Source organism: Xiphophorus hellerii, chromosome 7, assembly GCF_003331165.1.
Source record: "Xiphophorus hellerii strain 12219 chromosome 7, Xiphophorus_hellerii-4.1, whole genome shotgun sequence".
Classification (NCBI taxonomy): Eukaryota; Metazoa; Chordata; class Actinopteri; order Cyprinodontiformes; family Poeciliidae; genus Xiphophorus; species Xiphophorus hellerii.
Window position 1 is genome coordinate 26,438,371 of NC_045678.1, and position 12,928 is coordinate 26,451,298.

General features: G+C 38.6%; 1 protein-coding gene across 1 annotated transcript; it reads left to right on the forward strand.

The window, feature by feature from the left end:
• The first annotated feature begins 856 nt into the window (after positions 1 to 856).
• asb1 (ankyrin repeat and SOCS box containing 1) lies at positions 857 to 7,068 on the forward strand. Its single transcript, XM_032567451.1, has 5 exons — positions 857 to 1,173; positions 2,138 to 2,276; positions 2,529 to 2,831; positions 4,468 to 4,850; positions 5,400 to 7,068. Exons 1-5 carry the CDS (start codon positions 1,080 to 1,082, stop codon positions 5,528 to 5,530), a joined length of 1,050 nt encoding a protein of 349 aa, XP_032423342.1. The 5' UTR covers positions 857 to 1,079; the 3' UTR covers positions 5,531 to 7,068.
• Positions 7,069 to 12,928: the final 5,860 nt, after the last annotated feature.

The following is a 12,928-nucleotide window of genomic DNA, read 5'->3' on the forward strand; positions in this document are numbered from 1 at the left end:
TGGCCACATACTAGCTCAGTATGTGTTAAGTCACCAACTGAATGCAATTAGCTGTCCTCTGTCACAAATGTTATACTCAGAAAGGATTCATTCAAAATCAGGGACTCAATGTGTGTGTGGGTGTGTGTGTGTGTGTGTGTCAATGATTATGATATGTCAACATGCCTCTAATTTATTGGTATGAATTTCACTTATTGTGTATTTCTGTAATGTTGGAAATAAATTGGGAACTGCTTCTCTTTTTTTAATTACATTAGCTGTGAATTGATGCTATATAAATAAATTGAATTGAACCAATTTAACTAATACACCTGGATGTCTATCTTTTTTTTTCTTGTACATAGTTTGTTGGTGTCTATAAATAATATCCACATCTTGTACGTTTTTTAAGTTATCCAACTGAGTTTCACAGTTGTTATATCTTGTGTTATTTTGTAATAAATATGTAATATTATTTTTCTTGTGTTCTAAATGTGCTTGTATTGTGCAATATCTTGTTCTTGTACATGGTGCACTTTTAAAGCAATGACTCCAGTCCTCCCAAACTCTTGAGTGGACTTTTCAATTTTTTTCTTCCACGTTTTTCCTTCCACTCAACTTTCCTCATATATGGGTGGATACAGCACTATGTGAACTGCTATGTTCACATAGAACTGTTACAGAACAATAGAATATGTAAAAAATATTGTTTTTCTTTAGGCTTAAGCAATCTTCAAATGACCAGACCAACTGAATTTAGAGATTCCAATGGCTGTAAACTATGATAATAAGTATAAGTGAGTGTCCTCTATTACTCATCTGTTCAGGACATCACAGGCCGTTAACAGCCGCCATGATAGCATGTTATTTAGCTATGACTCGTTTGTATTTGAAAAAGATGCGTTTCCCTTTAAATGTCGCAGCTGAGCGCAACCAGGAAGCAGCGCAGCGATCCGAGCCCGATCGTCCATCATCAACAGGCTTGTTTATGTCCTGCTCTCTCTTGTCCTCTGCACTGCTGGCTCGGTTTTTCTTTTAGTTTTTAATAAGTGAAGTGAAAGTAAAGGGGTTCGGTTTGGCTGCGTGAACTCTGCGGAAGCATGGCGGACGGTCCAGCCGCTGATGTTGACGAGTCGCCCAGTATCATTTTCCCCCCGCTCATCACTGTGTCCGACCTGCCCAGCACTGCTGCAGGTAAACTGACGGCGCTCTGACTCATTACACACACACACTGCTTCTTTAAGGTTTTGATGCTGCAGTCAGACGTTTACATACACTCTTCATGGCGTATTAATTAGAGGCTTTTAATAACGGATGAATGACAGGAATCATTATAGGTGCTGCATCGATCATTTTGTAACACGTTTAAGTATATCGAGATAGGATAAGATCATAACCACCTGCCTAACGGTGTTTTTTAGTCTCCGTTTTGGCGCATGGAGGCATACTGTGGTATCTGGAGCAGCAGAACCTTAAAGTCCTGTTCGTTTATGAGGTGGGGCCTTCATGGGTCTGCCTTGTTTGTCTGGCATACCCCACAAACACACGAATGGAGAGCTGACTCCTCAAACTGATAGCTTTCAGTCCAATCTTGCCCAAACCATAACACTGCCTCTGCTGGCTTTCCATAGTCCACGTTTTCAGACAAACTCAAGGTCCAGGGGCCATAGCTTTTTATGTGGCCCTCTACACTCCAGAGGGCCACATAAAAAGAACTGTAACAGTTGTGTGTTTAATATTAATATTAATATGCTATGTATTGCAATTTTTTTGCTCAGGTCCCTCTTGAAAATGAGATCTAGATCTCAACGGGGTTTACCTGATTAAATAAAGGAAAAAAATATATATATTATTTTATCAATAATATCAACGCGGTTTTACCTATATTGTGCCAAATTATATTATAAGTAGAGCGCGCAAGATAAAAATTTTGTGATTGAATGTGAGATATAAACTCTCAATACCACAAATGATTGTTTGTTCACAGAAATATATGCGCTCATGTCAGTTTCACTGCACAGTCAGAAAGACAATGACACAGAAATACAGTTTTTGAGCAGAACTGAATGAAAAGTGTGTGTCAGAACACCCACATCCCCACAGGTGTGATGCAGAGTTCTCTCATTCCGTTTCCTCGGTCTGTCTGCTTGTCCATCAGGTCGTAACCTGAAGGAATGGCTCCAGGAGCAGTTCTGTGACAAACCACTAGATCAGGATGACATGCGGCTCCACAACGCTGCTTACGTGGGCGACCTGGACACCCTGAGGAACCTGCTGCAGGAAGATGACTTCAGACGGTGAGGCCAGCTGACTGCTGGACTGATCGAAGAACAACACCTAATCTATGCTGTAGTTCTCAGGTTTTGCAAATTCCTAGAGAAAACAACTGAAAGATTACAGAGAAAATGCAAACGCTGTGTGTTGTCTATGTTTTAGTTTTAGAGAATATCAGATGTGACGTATTACTCTTCTTATGGCACATTTTCTGGTGTTACTTTGGGTGGTACCATTTTAAAAACAATCATAAAACTCAATTTTTTTGATTTCAGGCGTATTAATGAGAAGTCGGTGTGGTGCTGCGGTTGTCTGCCCTGTACGCCCCTGCGGATCGCAGCGACAGCCGGACACGCTGCCTGCGTGGCCTACCTGATCGCACAGGGAGCCGAAGTGGACCTGGTCGATGTCAAAGGTCAGACGGCGCTCTACGTAGCGGTGGTTAACGGTCACCTGGACTGCGTTCGGATCCTCCTGGAAGCCGGCGCCGATCCTAACGGGAGCCGCCACCACCGCAGCACCCCGCTGTACCACGCGGCGCGGGTCGGGAGGGTTGACATCCTGCAGGAGCTCATCAGGTGAGACGAAGCAACATACAAACCTCTTACTTTGACCTCCAGCAGATTTATAGATGTATTATATCCTACAAATAAAATTTGTTTTTACTTTATTTTTACTGTACTGTGCTGAATTACTCTAATTTACTCATTATATTTTCATCATGTTTCCTCTTGACGTCCTCTTGTTATTTTCCCATTACAACAATAATTTCAATGTATTTTATTAGATTGTGGATGTTCTTTAAAAAAAAAATCCTAAATGAAAGTTAGTGTGTTGTTTATTTTTTGTATTCAGCCCCCTGATTCAATGCTTTGTAGACCAGCTTTGCATTGAAATGTTTCTCCATTATCATTTGGAAAATAGTTCAAGATAAGACTTGCTTTGTAAGACTTGCTTGTTTATTAGTCTGGACTTTGATTGGGCCCTTTTAACACATGAGTATAATTTAACTTAAACCAGCTTTTTTTTAATATATATATATCAAATATGGACTTTGAACTGTATCTGGATCAGACAGCAAGTCAAGTCAAAACCATTCATCAGTGTAGATAATGTGGGCAGATTTGTGGAATTGGACATATAAAAATTGGAATATCCTAAAATTTGGTAATTAGTGCTTTTCTGTGACTGAGCGATAGAAGAGTGTGTGTCCTGTCTGCTGCTCTCTGTCAGCCTATGTGTGTGTGTGTGTGATGTGACCTGGTCAGGTCTCCCTCAGACGTGCTGCTGAGTCAGAGAAACCTGATCCCAACGTAGCACGCTGCTGTTACACCAGTCACTTCCAAATACAATGAGCAAAGCAGAGTGCTTAGTCTGTGAAACAGGAAAACGGCTCTGTCTGTAAGTTTATTCATTAATGAATTATTGGAACCTCAAAGAAAACCAGTTAACAGCCAGAGCATATCAACACAGAGTGAACAAGCTAGCATTGACAGCCATTTCTACAAACGCGTCCCTCATCAAAGAGCCTTGGTGGTGGAAGATGTGCGTTTACTGAAGGCTTACTTTCTCCAGAATTTTGGAACTTCTGGTTTTCTTTCATTTTTTTCTGTACATTTAGTTCCGTCCATCCTCTCGTCAGCTCTGACCAGCTTCCCCAAAGCATGATGTTTAACAGTTCGAATGGTGTGTTCAGGATGTCTGGAAATGTTAGTTTTTCATCACACTTTGCATTTTGTATAAGCATAAAAGTTCAGTTTTATTTGGATCTGACCAGAGCATATTCCTCCACATGTTCTATGCAACAGTTGTCCTGTAGACAAATTCTCCAACCTGTGCTGTTTACTTCAGAAGCTTTGGAGTTTTTGTTTCTTTTCTAATTGATGCTATGCTTGCTCAGTTTGAATTTGAGATATTGTTGTAATTTTTAAATTTACATTCCATACAAAACAAAACAAAACAGTTATTTCTACTGTATCATACACTATTTTAAAGTACACAAAATCCTTTTTTTTAATAATTCATTTATATCAGTGACAGGACAGTGACAGCTTCCTTATCATAGATTAATGATAATATTGAAGATTGTTTATTATGAAGCCAGACAGTTATGAGATATGTGGCTTTTTAAAACATCAGTTTTAGTTTTCTTTCTGTTCTCATTGCCCTAAATTGCATTCATAAAACCATGCAACTTTTCTTGTATCTTTCTAGATTCAATGCCGATGTTGACATGGACCACCAGCTGGGTCCCCGGCTCCTCCTCAGTGCTCGAACCCTTAGCACCCTGGTGGTGTGTCCTCTCTACATCAGCGCTGCCTACCATCATCTCGAATCTTTCCGTTTGCTGCTCCAAGCCGGCGCGCAGCCCGACTTCAACTACACGGGGCCCGTCTGCCAAGAGGCCCTGACTCGGGGCCTCGCCTCCTGCCTGCTCGACGCAGTGCTGCGACATGGATGCGAGGTGAGCTTCGTCCACCTGCTGCTGGACCATGGCGCAGACCCAGCGCTGGTCCCATGGGAGCAGGTGGCACTGGAGGCACCAAACCGAAGGAAGGTGGATCCGGAGGCACTCAGGGTGTTCCTGGAAGCAAAGAGTGAGTGGGAAAAGTTTGCAAGTGTGTAGACATTAATGGAGAGCTCATTCAGCAAGGGTTTTAGCTGCTGTTGTGTTAGTTCATTTATAGAAACTTGTTACATAGGCGTAAACATGAGAAATAGATCATGCAATATGAGATAATACTTTTGCCATCCTTTTGTATTTATTTATATTTTAAGATCAGCTGACCATCTCGCAATGATCGTTCAATGATTTCCAATGGTCCCCAAGAAGTCAAATAAATATTAGCTGAATTAGTCAGAAAATAGGTCGGGCAGTCTTCAGTTGGAGCCACTTTAAGTATCCAGTTTGCTAAAGTCAGTGAATCCTCATTAGGGCAGAGTGTCTTAATAGTGCACTATCAGATTAAATAATGTTATTAGAGAGTCATTACTAAGACTTTTAAAGAACAAATTCTGGACAACCGCGACGAGGACTCTAACCTTTACGCCACGTGACACCACATTACGAATAATTTCTAAACCTTTATCCTTTGACTCTTTTGTGCAGCCACTTAGCTGCCTTTGTTTTTATTTTTCCTTGACAGAAAACCCTCATAGGCTCACACATCTGTGTCGCATCCGGATCCGCAGAACGATGGGCAAAAGTCGTCTGAACCACATAGCTTCGTTACCACTACCAGAACCCATCAAGAACTTCCTGCTGCACCGAAACTGACGTTTGTTCATCGTAACCCATGCGGGTAAAAAAAAAAAGAATAAAAAATCTTAGTAAGTCCCAAAGACAAGCTGTTGTTTGCTTTTTACTTTATAAAAAATAGACATTTATTTTCTAAATGTTTGGAAGTTAAAAGTTCTGGATTAACCTTCTGTCACTGTAAGGATTTTTACAATTATTTTCTTTCTTAAGTTAACAAAGGAGCCTTAGCCATGTCTGAACTTGTGAAAACTGTGTCTTAGAACAAATGTTTTCTTTCAAATCACAAAAATGTGTCGTGGCTCTAGTTCAAGTTAGGTGTAAAAAGTACTGAATGAATTAGCCTGAATCAAGAGTAAAGTTCTCATTTGTAGAAGCGTGATTCAGCTCCTTTAATTGCTCTTTTACATTCATGTAAACCATGGCTTTATCCAATTATCTATTAAATATTTAAAGTTTTATCTTTTGTAAAGTGTTGCTACAGGCGGCTGTAATGGCTGAAGGTAGCAAAACATCTTATATAATTTCATCTCTAAAATGACAATAAAAAGAACACTGGTATGTTCCCCACTTGTTAATAAAGATTATAAAGCCTGAAGCCGGTTACATTTTCATGTTGTGGAGATCAAAATTATGTTTTATTAATTACCACCCAAACACACTTGGTAAAAATTTTCTGCTGTTTGATGGTGGTATTGCACTTTTGTTTTTCTATACACAAGTGTTTATGAAGTTAACCTCCTTTTGCTTCTTCATGTTAATACTACAGGTTTAACGGTACACTTAACAATTTAAGTTGGGAAAGCAGATTACTTTTTGGATCACCATTTGATATCGTATCCCTGAAAGGAAAAAATAAATGCAAAACCCAGGTTTCTTTTCAGTTTATATAATTTTGGGCTAAACTTCATTATTCATACAGCTACAAATCATTATCACCTACCATTCTTGCATTGGTTTGGTGTAGAGTGCTGTAGATAGAGTGCTGTAGATAGAGGCTTAACCAAACATGGTGTCTTTTACTAGGCCTTTTCAGCTGTTGTATTCTGCTAGTGATGGCTTAGTTAATTGCAATTACCAATTTGTGCCACTAGATGGTGTTGCATCTATACAAAGCAATTCCTTTACATAAACATTTTACACTTTCTTAAATTGGTCTACCTTTGTGAATGAAAGAGCAAACTAAAGGAACGTGATTCATACTGTAATACTGGTACCTGGAGAGATGTTTACATAATAGACATTATTACTACATGTCAGTATACTGAGAATAAACAGGATCCTGACCAACTTGTGACTGTGTAAGAAAATATACTACAAGTTCTTTTCTGTATCATTGACAATCTATAAAATATTGATAGAGGTGTTTTTAACTTTGTATTTATTAGCCAGGAAGCTGCCTTCTCTGGGAATTTGTCACATATGTTGTCTTCAGTGGAGGTCTGCTACTTTTTCTCAAATACTAACATTTAAATGTGGTGCATGTATAACATGTCAGTGTGTCTTGCTCAAAAAATTTGTCATATTTGTTTGCAAACATTAAATCTGGTCTCAGATGATTCCTTGTTTGTTTTTATTACCTTAAACATGTCGAGTCATACAAGTTTTTGTGCTTCTTGGAGTTATTTTCGGATGCTTACTGTTCCTTTATGATTTCTGTTACAAACCAAGATGAGACAAATCATCTGAGCCTCTGAAAATGATTGGGCTAACAGTCTATGGATTATAAATGATTATAATACAATGAAAAAGTAACACTATTAGCAGTCCCTAGATAGAGCTTTCCAGAATATTTGGAACAATAGTAAGGGTGCCTTTGTTATAATTTTCTCATGTGATCTCTGATAGTGTCATTTGAGTTATCTACCAAGAATATGGAAGAACAATGCAGAATATCCTTTATCCTCAGAGGTCTGAACACATACCAGGAATGTTTCATTTAGTAATAGATGAAACATCTATTGCTAGATATTTCTACATTGAATTAGTTGTACTATTTCAATGTAGAATATTAGTTACACTACAGCCCTATTTTAAATGCAGGAAATTGACCCTTTTGCCAATTTGTACCCCGGCTTTGTACTCAATTCTTGCCATTTTGTTCGATTTTATATATATTTTTACTTGCATACTTAGGCTTGTGTGTCAGCTAATTTATCCATGATATTTTTGTTTGAATTTAGAGATATAACATTTCTCAAATTTCATGTGAAATAAAATTTCATACTTTATTATCTTCTAAAGGTTTTGCTATAATATATTTCCACTGATTGAGTTAAATCATGATGTACGATTGGCTAAGAACTGTGACCAAAACAAAAAACACTGAGTGACTTCATACTGGTGAGCATTAGTAACTGTAGATGTAATCACATATTCCTACAACAGATTGTGAGTAAATTATAGACAATGGCTTTAAATAATCAAATCATTGTCCGAACTGAAGGGTAACTTCTTTTTCATACCTGAAGTTTTATTAATGCAAATTACATTAAAGTAGAAACATTTTAACCATGTTGTCCTTTTAAGGTAACACTTTATGTTGCACGCAAGGCAGTTTCTCTTTTGCATTTATCTTAACCAACATGCAACGTTCATAATCTTTTGGGAAAATGGTCCAATTTATTACAAGCGTGAGAGAGGTCCGGATCAGGACATTTGATATTGTCATGAAGTTGATAAATGTGTCATGCTGTTTGGAAAAGACCCCTGAAAAACTCCTGTTTTAGTAAAAACATTACGGGATCACCCTGGGAACCCTGAAAGAAAGCAGCAGGGGGCAAAACAGCAGAGGAAAATTGAAGGTCCAAGTCCTAAAAAGGTCATGTTCAGACCAGGGAAGATGAGATGTAGAAGTTTTTGCATCTATCTTGGATGGAATAAGATTTTCTGCAAATATCTTTTGGAAAAAATTAAGCTTTTCGTCTAGTTAAACTCTCAAATGAGTCCTAACAATAGATGTACATTAATGGAAATGCCAGTTGTTAGAGTAAATAATATATCTGAGGTCTGTAGGTGGCACTGTTTTCCTTTCCAGTATGGCAGGCATCGCATCTCCTTCCCTCACTGCTTTTTTTTTGACTCTGCCTCTCTCTCCATCTTCCCTGTTGTCTCCTGACTGCAGAACCTCAACATGTGCCTTCAGGAGCCTCATCCTTTCTGATCTCATTAAAAGCAGGTTTTTCATTAGCAGAACTCACTTAAAAACTGAATGAAAGAAGAACTGTTGGGGAAACCACTGTTTTTGTTTCAAGAGCTAATTTTCTTTATATGACAGCTTATTTGGTGTGCTGTATTTTTTTATTTAAGAGGTTTCACATAAAAGTCTTATATTGCCCAGAGTTTTTTAAACAAAATTGTGTGATGAGTCCCGGTCTGAAGGCTAAATTTTGTTTGTGACTTGTGCTAGAAAAGTACATTATTAAGATTATTGGAGCAGTGTTTATCTTGGATTACGTAGAGAAACAGATCTGATAAATGGTTTGCTTCCTCTCGAAATCACCAGCAGCCTGGAAAAGCTGAATACTGTTGTTCATTCCTAAGTTTATATGCACCACAAGCTGCAATCAAAGTCTCAACAGGCTCCACTAATATCGGCACAGCATTCCGCTTCTGCATGCAAGTCCATGTTAAAAGCACCGCGGCTTGATTCATGACCTTACCACAGCTTTGAGGTACATTTCCTCTGATTCTGTGTTTCCATATAAAACCCTATGTCAGGGTGTAAATGCAGGTGTCTGGTTAGCATGTAGTATGGGTATTTCTTTATATTTTCCATTCATGAAGACAGTGCTTCTCATATTGGACAAAAGTTTGCAAACATTGAAGTTTTTCTTTGGACTTTAGCTCCTTTTTCTCTCACCTTTCTGCTTCCAGGAATGTTTATTTCTTGGATTTAATTATTTTAATTGATCTGTCTAAATTGCCGTTAGTAATGCATGTGTGTGTGTGTGTGTGTGCTTGTTTGTCCTGTTTGTCCTGTATGGGCCACCATACAGGACAATGTATGGGCCACCATACAGGACAAACACCATACATGGGCCACCATACAGGACAAACAAGTAGTGTCCTACTGCAGGCTAGGTAACACGACCTTTCCACAAAAACTCATTTAAAAATTAAGAACTACTCTTTAAAGCATAAAAAGTCACCTAGCAGCTCAACAGAAAAAAACAGTTTTAGCAGAATTGGTTTTGTGCTATTTTGGTTATTTTTCTGAGAGCCCACAGAAAGGCATGTTTGTCAGGGTGCTAGGTAGCTTAAGTGGTAGAGTGGGCACCATGTGCAGAGGCTGTAGTACTTGACGTGGTTGTCCTTGATTCAATTCCTGGTCTCAGGCCTTTTGCAGCATGTCTTCTCCTTCTGTCTCCTCCACCCTTCCTGTCAAATTTACTGTTAAAAAAAATTGTACACGATTAGCTGACTTTACATCAATGAGATCCTCTATCAGGTCTTTGATAGATAAATAATATTTGTGAGTAATGTCATTGAGAAAAACGAAACATTCAAACAGAGATGGGTTTTAAGCCTGGCATTTCTTCTTTTGTCCTTGTTTTGCTTGGCATCTTTCCCGATGGCTTACAGCAACAGGCTGCCATGAGCAAGTGCAAAGACTGGAATGATAATGTATAAATATAGCAGACAATGTTCCAAAGACATAGCTAAAAGCTGGAGAATTGCAACCCAAAATCATATAAACAAATTACAAGAGAGGCATAAAGGAGATGACGTAACATATTTTATATACTCTTGTTTTAATAAAGAAGGTCAGATTAAAAACTTTATCATGCAGACTTGCTCCCCTGTCCAGTTAGGATTTGCCAAACGTTGTGTTTTGGATGATCTCATTCTTTAGGCAACCCGGAAGTAGTAATTACCTTGAATGAGCACATCACTCTGTGTTTACCACACACACACACATACACGCCCACACACGCAATGTGCCTCTATGCCAGTGCAACACAATCTTCCTATTTTTATTCTTAACCACACAGCAACAGAAGTGGAATCAAAACCAAAGAAGATTAACGTGATTCGCAGAGAAGACATTAAACTGAGTTTGGTGTTTCTCGGTCCAAAGCAAGCAGTCTTTTTCCGCTTTGGCTCATTTCTGATCAGTCCAACAGGAAAGCCTGGGTGTGGATGGCTGAACCTGAATATATTGATCATTTTTCATTTTTCCTCGCACTGCTACTTTGCAGCACATGTGGACCGCACGTCTGCCAGAGCTTTTCCTCCGCTAAGACCGTCATGCTCTATAAACCACTCAATCAGTGCTCAAGCGCAACACAAACAGGGAATTCCTTCAGCTTTTACAGATATAATTAAGAGGTATATGGCTAGAAATGCAGAAAGAATCTTCACTAATAAAAGTGTGCTTTAATTAAAGACCTCAGAAGGGCTTAATGACCCTTAATCTGACTGAGTTCCAAAGGAGCCGGTAGTTGTGAAATGTGGCAAAGCCAGGAAGGATGTGAAGTGATTGCTTCTGTAATTACTGTCACAGTCTGTAACTGGGGTCTTATACTTAATTAGTTCCCTCTCATTTGGGCCATGTTTAGTAATTGTGTATGTGTGTTAGAGCTTGAACTGCTGGATCTGCTTTTCAGGAGTAAAGAAACTCTAGAAAGAAGGAAAGCCGAAAGCATCTGGCTTGAGAAATATTTTTAAAAAAGGTTGAGTTGGATCTCCAAGAAAGTCATATTGCTTTACAGTGCCTTGAAAAATTATTGAAGATGTCTTTTGTTTTTGCTTTTTTGCTACACTTATAACATTAGCCCAAGATAACCTAAGTTAATACAACAAGCAAATTATGACTTCATTTCTTAATAGAAAGATGCTAGCCAAGTCACTGTGATAAACTACCTTTTCTAATTCATTTTCACACGCCTCAGCCAGGTTCGATCCAAAACTCACTTCAATAGAACTTGTGCGACAACAAGAAGCAGATTAAAATAAGGTAAAATTTAACACATCATGCTCAGTTCAAGAACAGATGAGAAACAGTCACAATGTGGAACTTTACCAGGAGTGAGCAGCCAACCAAAATTATGACTAAAGTGTATAAGCAACCCAGAAGAGCATTTGAAGCACTTCAGACTTCACTTTATGTCAGTGAAGGTCAGAGGTAATAAATTGATAAGAAACAAACTGGTAAAAACAAGGCATCTATGGAAGAGTTTCCAAGTGAAAACCTCTGCTGACCAGAAAGAACGCAATGGCTCGTTTGGCACAAAACGTTTTGATGAGTCCCAAGACTCTTGAGGGATATTTCTGTGGATGGATGAGACAAAAGTGGAACTTTCTGAAAGGTGTACGTCCAATTACATCTGACTTACAACTAATGAAGCATTTCAGAAAAAGAACATCGGGCCTACAGATGACTGGAGACTGAGTTTCTGCTTCAGGACCTGGATGACTTGTAGCATTGGATGGAGCCATTTTGGTCTCTGGCAGAAAGTCCTAAAAGAGAACGCTTCATCATCTGTTTGTGACTGTAAGCTCATGCTCTTAAAAGAAAAGGGGTTGGAGTGGCCTAGTCAAAGTCTTGAATCCAGTTGAGATGCTGTTGGATGATCTTAAGCACAAAGTCCTCTTATTTGCCTGAACTAAAACAAATATCCAAAGACGAGACAAAATTCTTTCACAGAGATGTAAAGACGTATTGCCTGTTAATGTAAACACTTGATAGCAGTTGCACAATCAGTTAATAGGGGTAATTACTTTTCTACAAGTATTTTTTCACAGATTTATTTAGAAGCAGCAGTACTGGGGAAGAAGCAAAGGGGTTAATGATCAGGGTAAAAATACTTGCTAATTACGCATTATGAAATAACATTGCTATGAGTGGTTTAGAAATAAAAATGGTGTTCAATGCTTTCTTAAGCTGTTTTGTGTTTGAAGTACAGTGTTTTTTTTTTTTTTTTCAATAAAAAGTTAAACATATTGAGATATTTTATTAACTATTGCCTGAATGGTGGTAGAATTCAGCATGTTTTGTTTTTTTTCCCAAATACAGATGAGACTAAAAGCAAACTTTACTAAATTGATTAAATTAAAAATTTGTGGGCGTGCTGTGGTGGCGTAGGGGATAGCCCCGCCCACATTTGGAGGCCTTGAGTCCTCAACCCGGCTATCGTGGGTTCGATTCCCGGACCCGGCGCCATTTGCCGCATGCCTTCTCCCCTTTCCTGTCAGCCTACTTTCATATAAGGGACACTAGAGCCCACAAAAGACCCCCTAGAGGGGTGAAAAAAATAACGAATGTGCCATTTTTTTCATACGATAAATCAAGTAATCATCAGAATTATCAATAGAATAATCAATTATTAAAATGTAAGTTGCAACCCTAGCACTGAGCTTTAACTGGAGAAATTTAGGCTAATTCTTTGCAGAATTGTTTCCATTCAGGCACATTGG

Bases quoted from the DNA above. Each gene is read 5' to 3' on its own strand.
- asb1 (XM_032567451.1), top strand. From the start codon at position 1,080: ATGGCGGACGGTCCAGCCGCTGATGTTGACGAGTCGCCCAGTATCATT. The intron at 1,174-2,137 runs GTAAACTGACGG...CTTGTCCATCAG, and splicing joins CCTGCCCAGCACTGCTGCAG to GTCGTAACCTGAAGGAATGG. The intron at 2,277-2,528 runs GTGAGGCCAGCT...TTTTGATTTCAG, and splicing joins CAGGAAGATGACTTCAGACG to GCGTATTAATGAGAAGTCGG.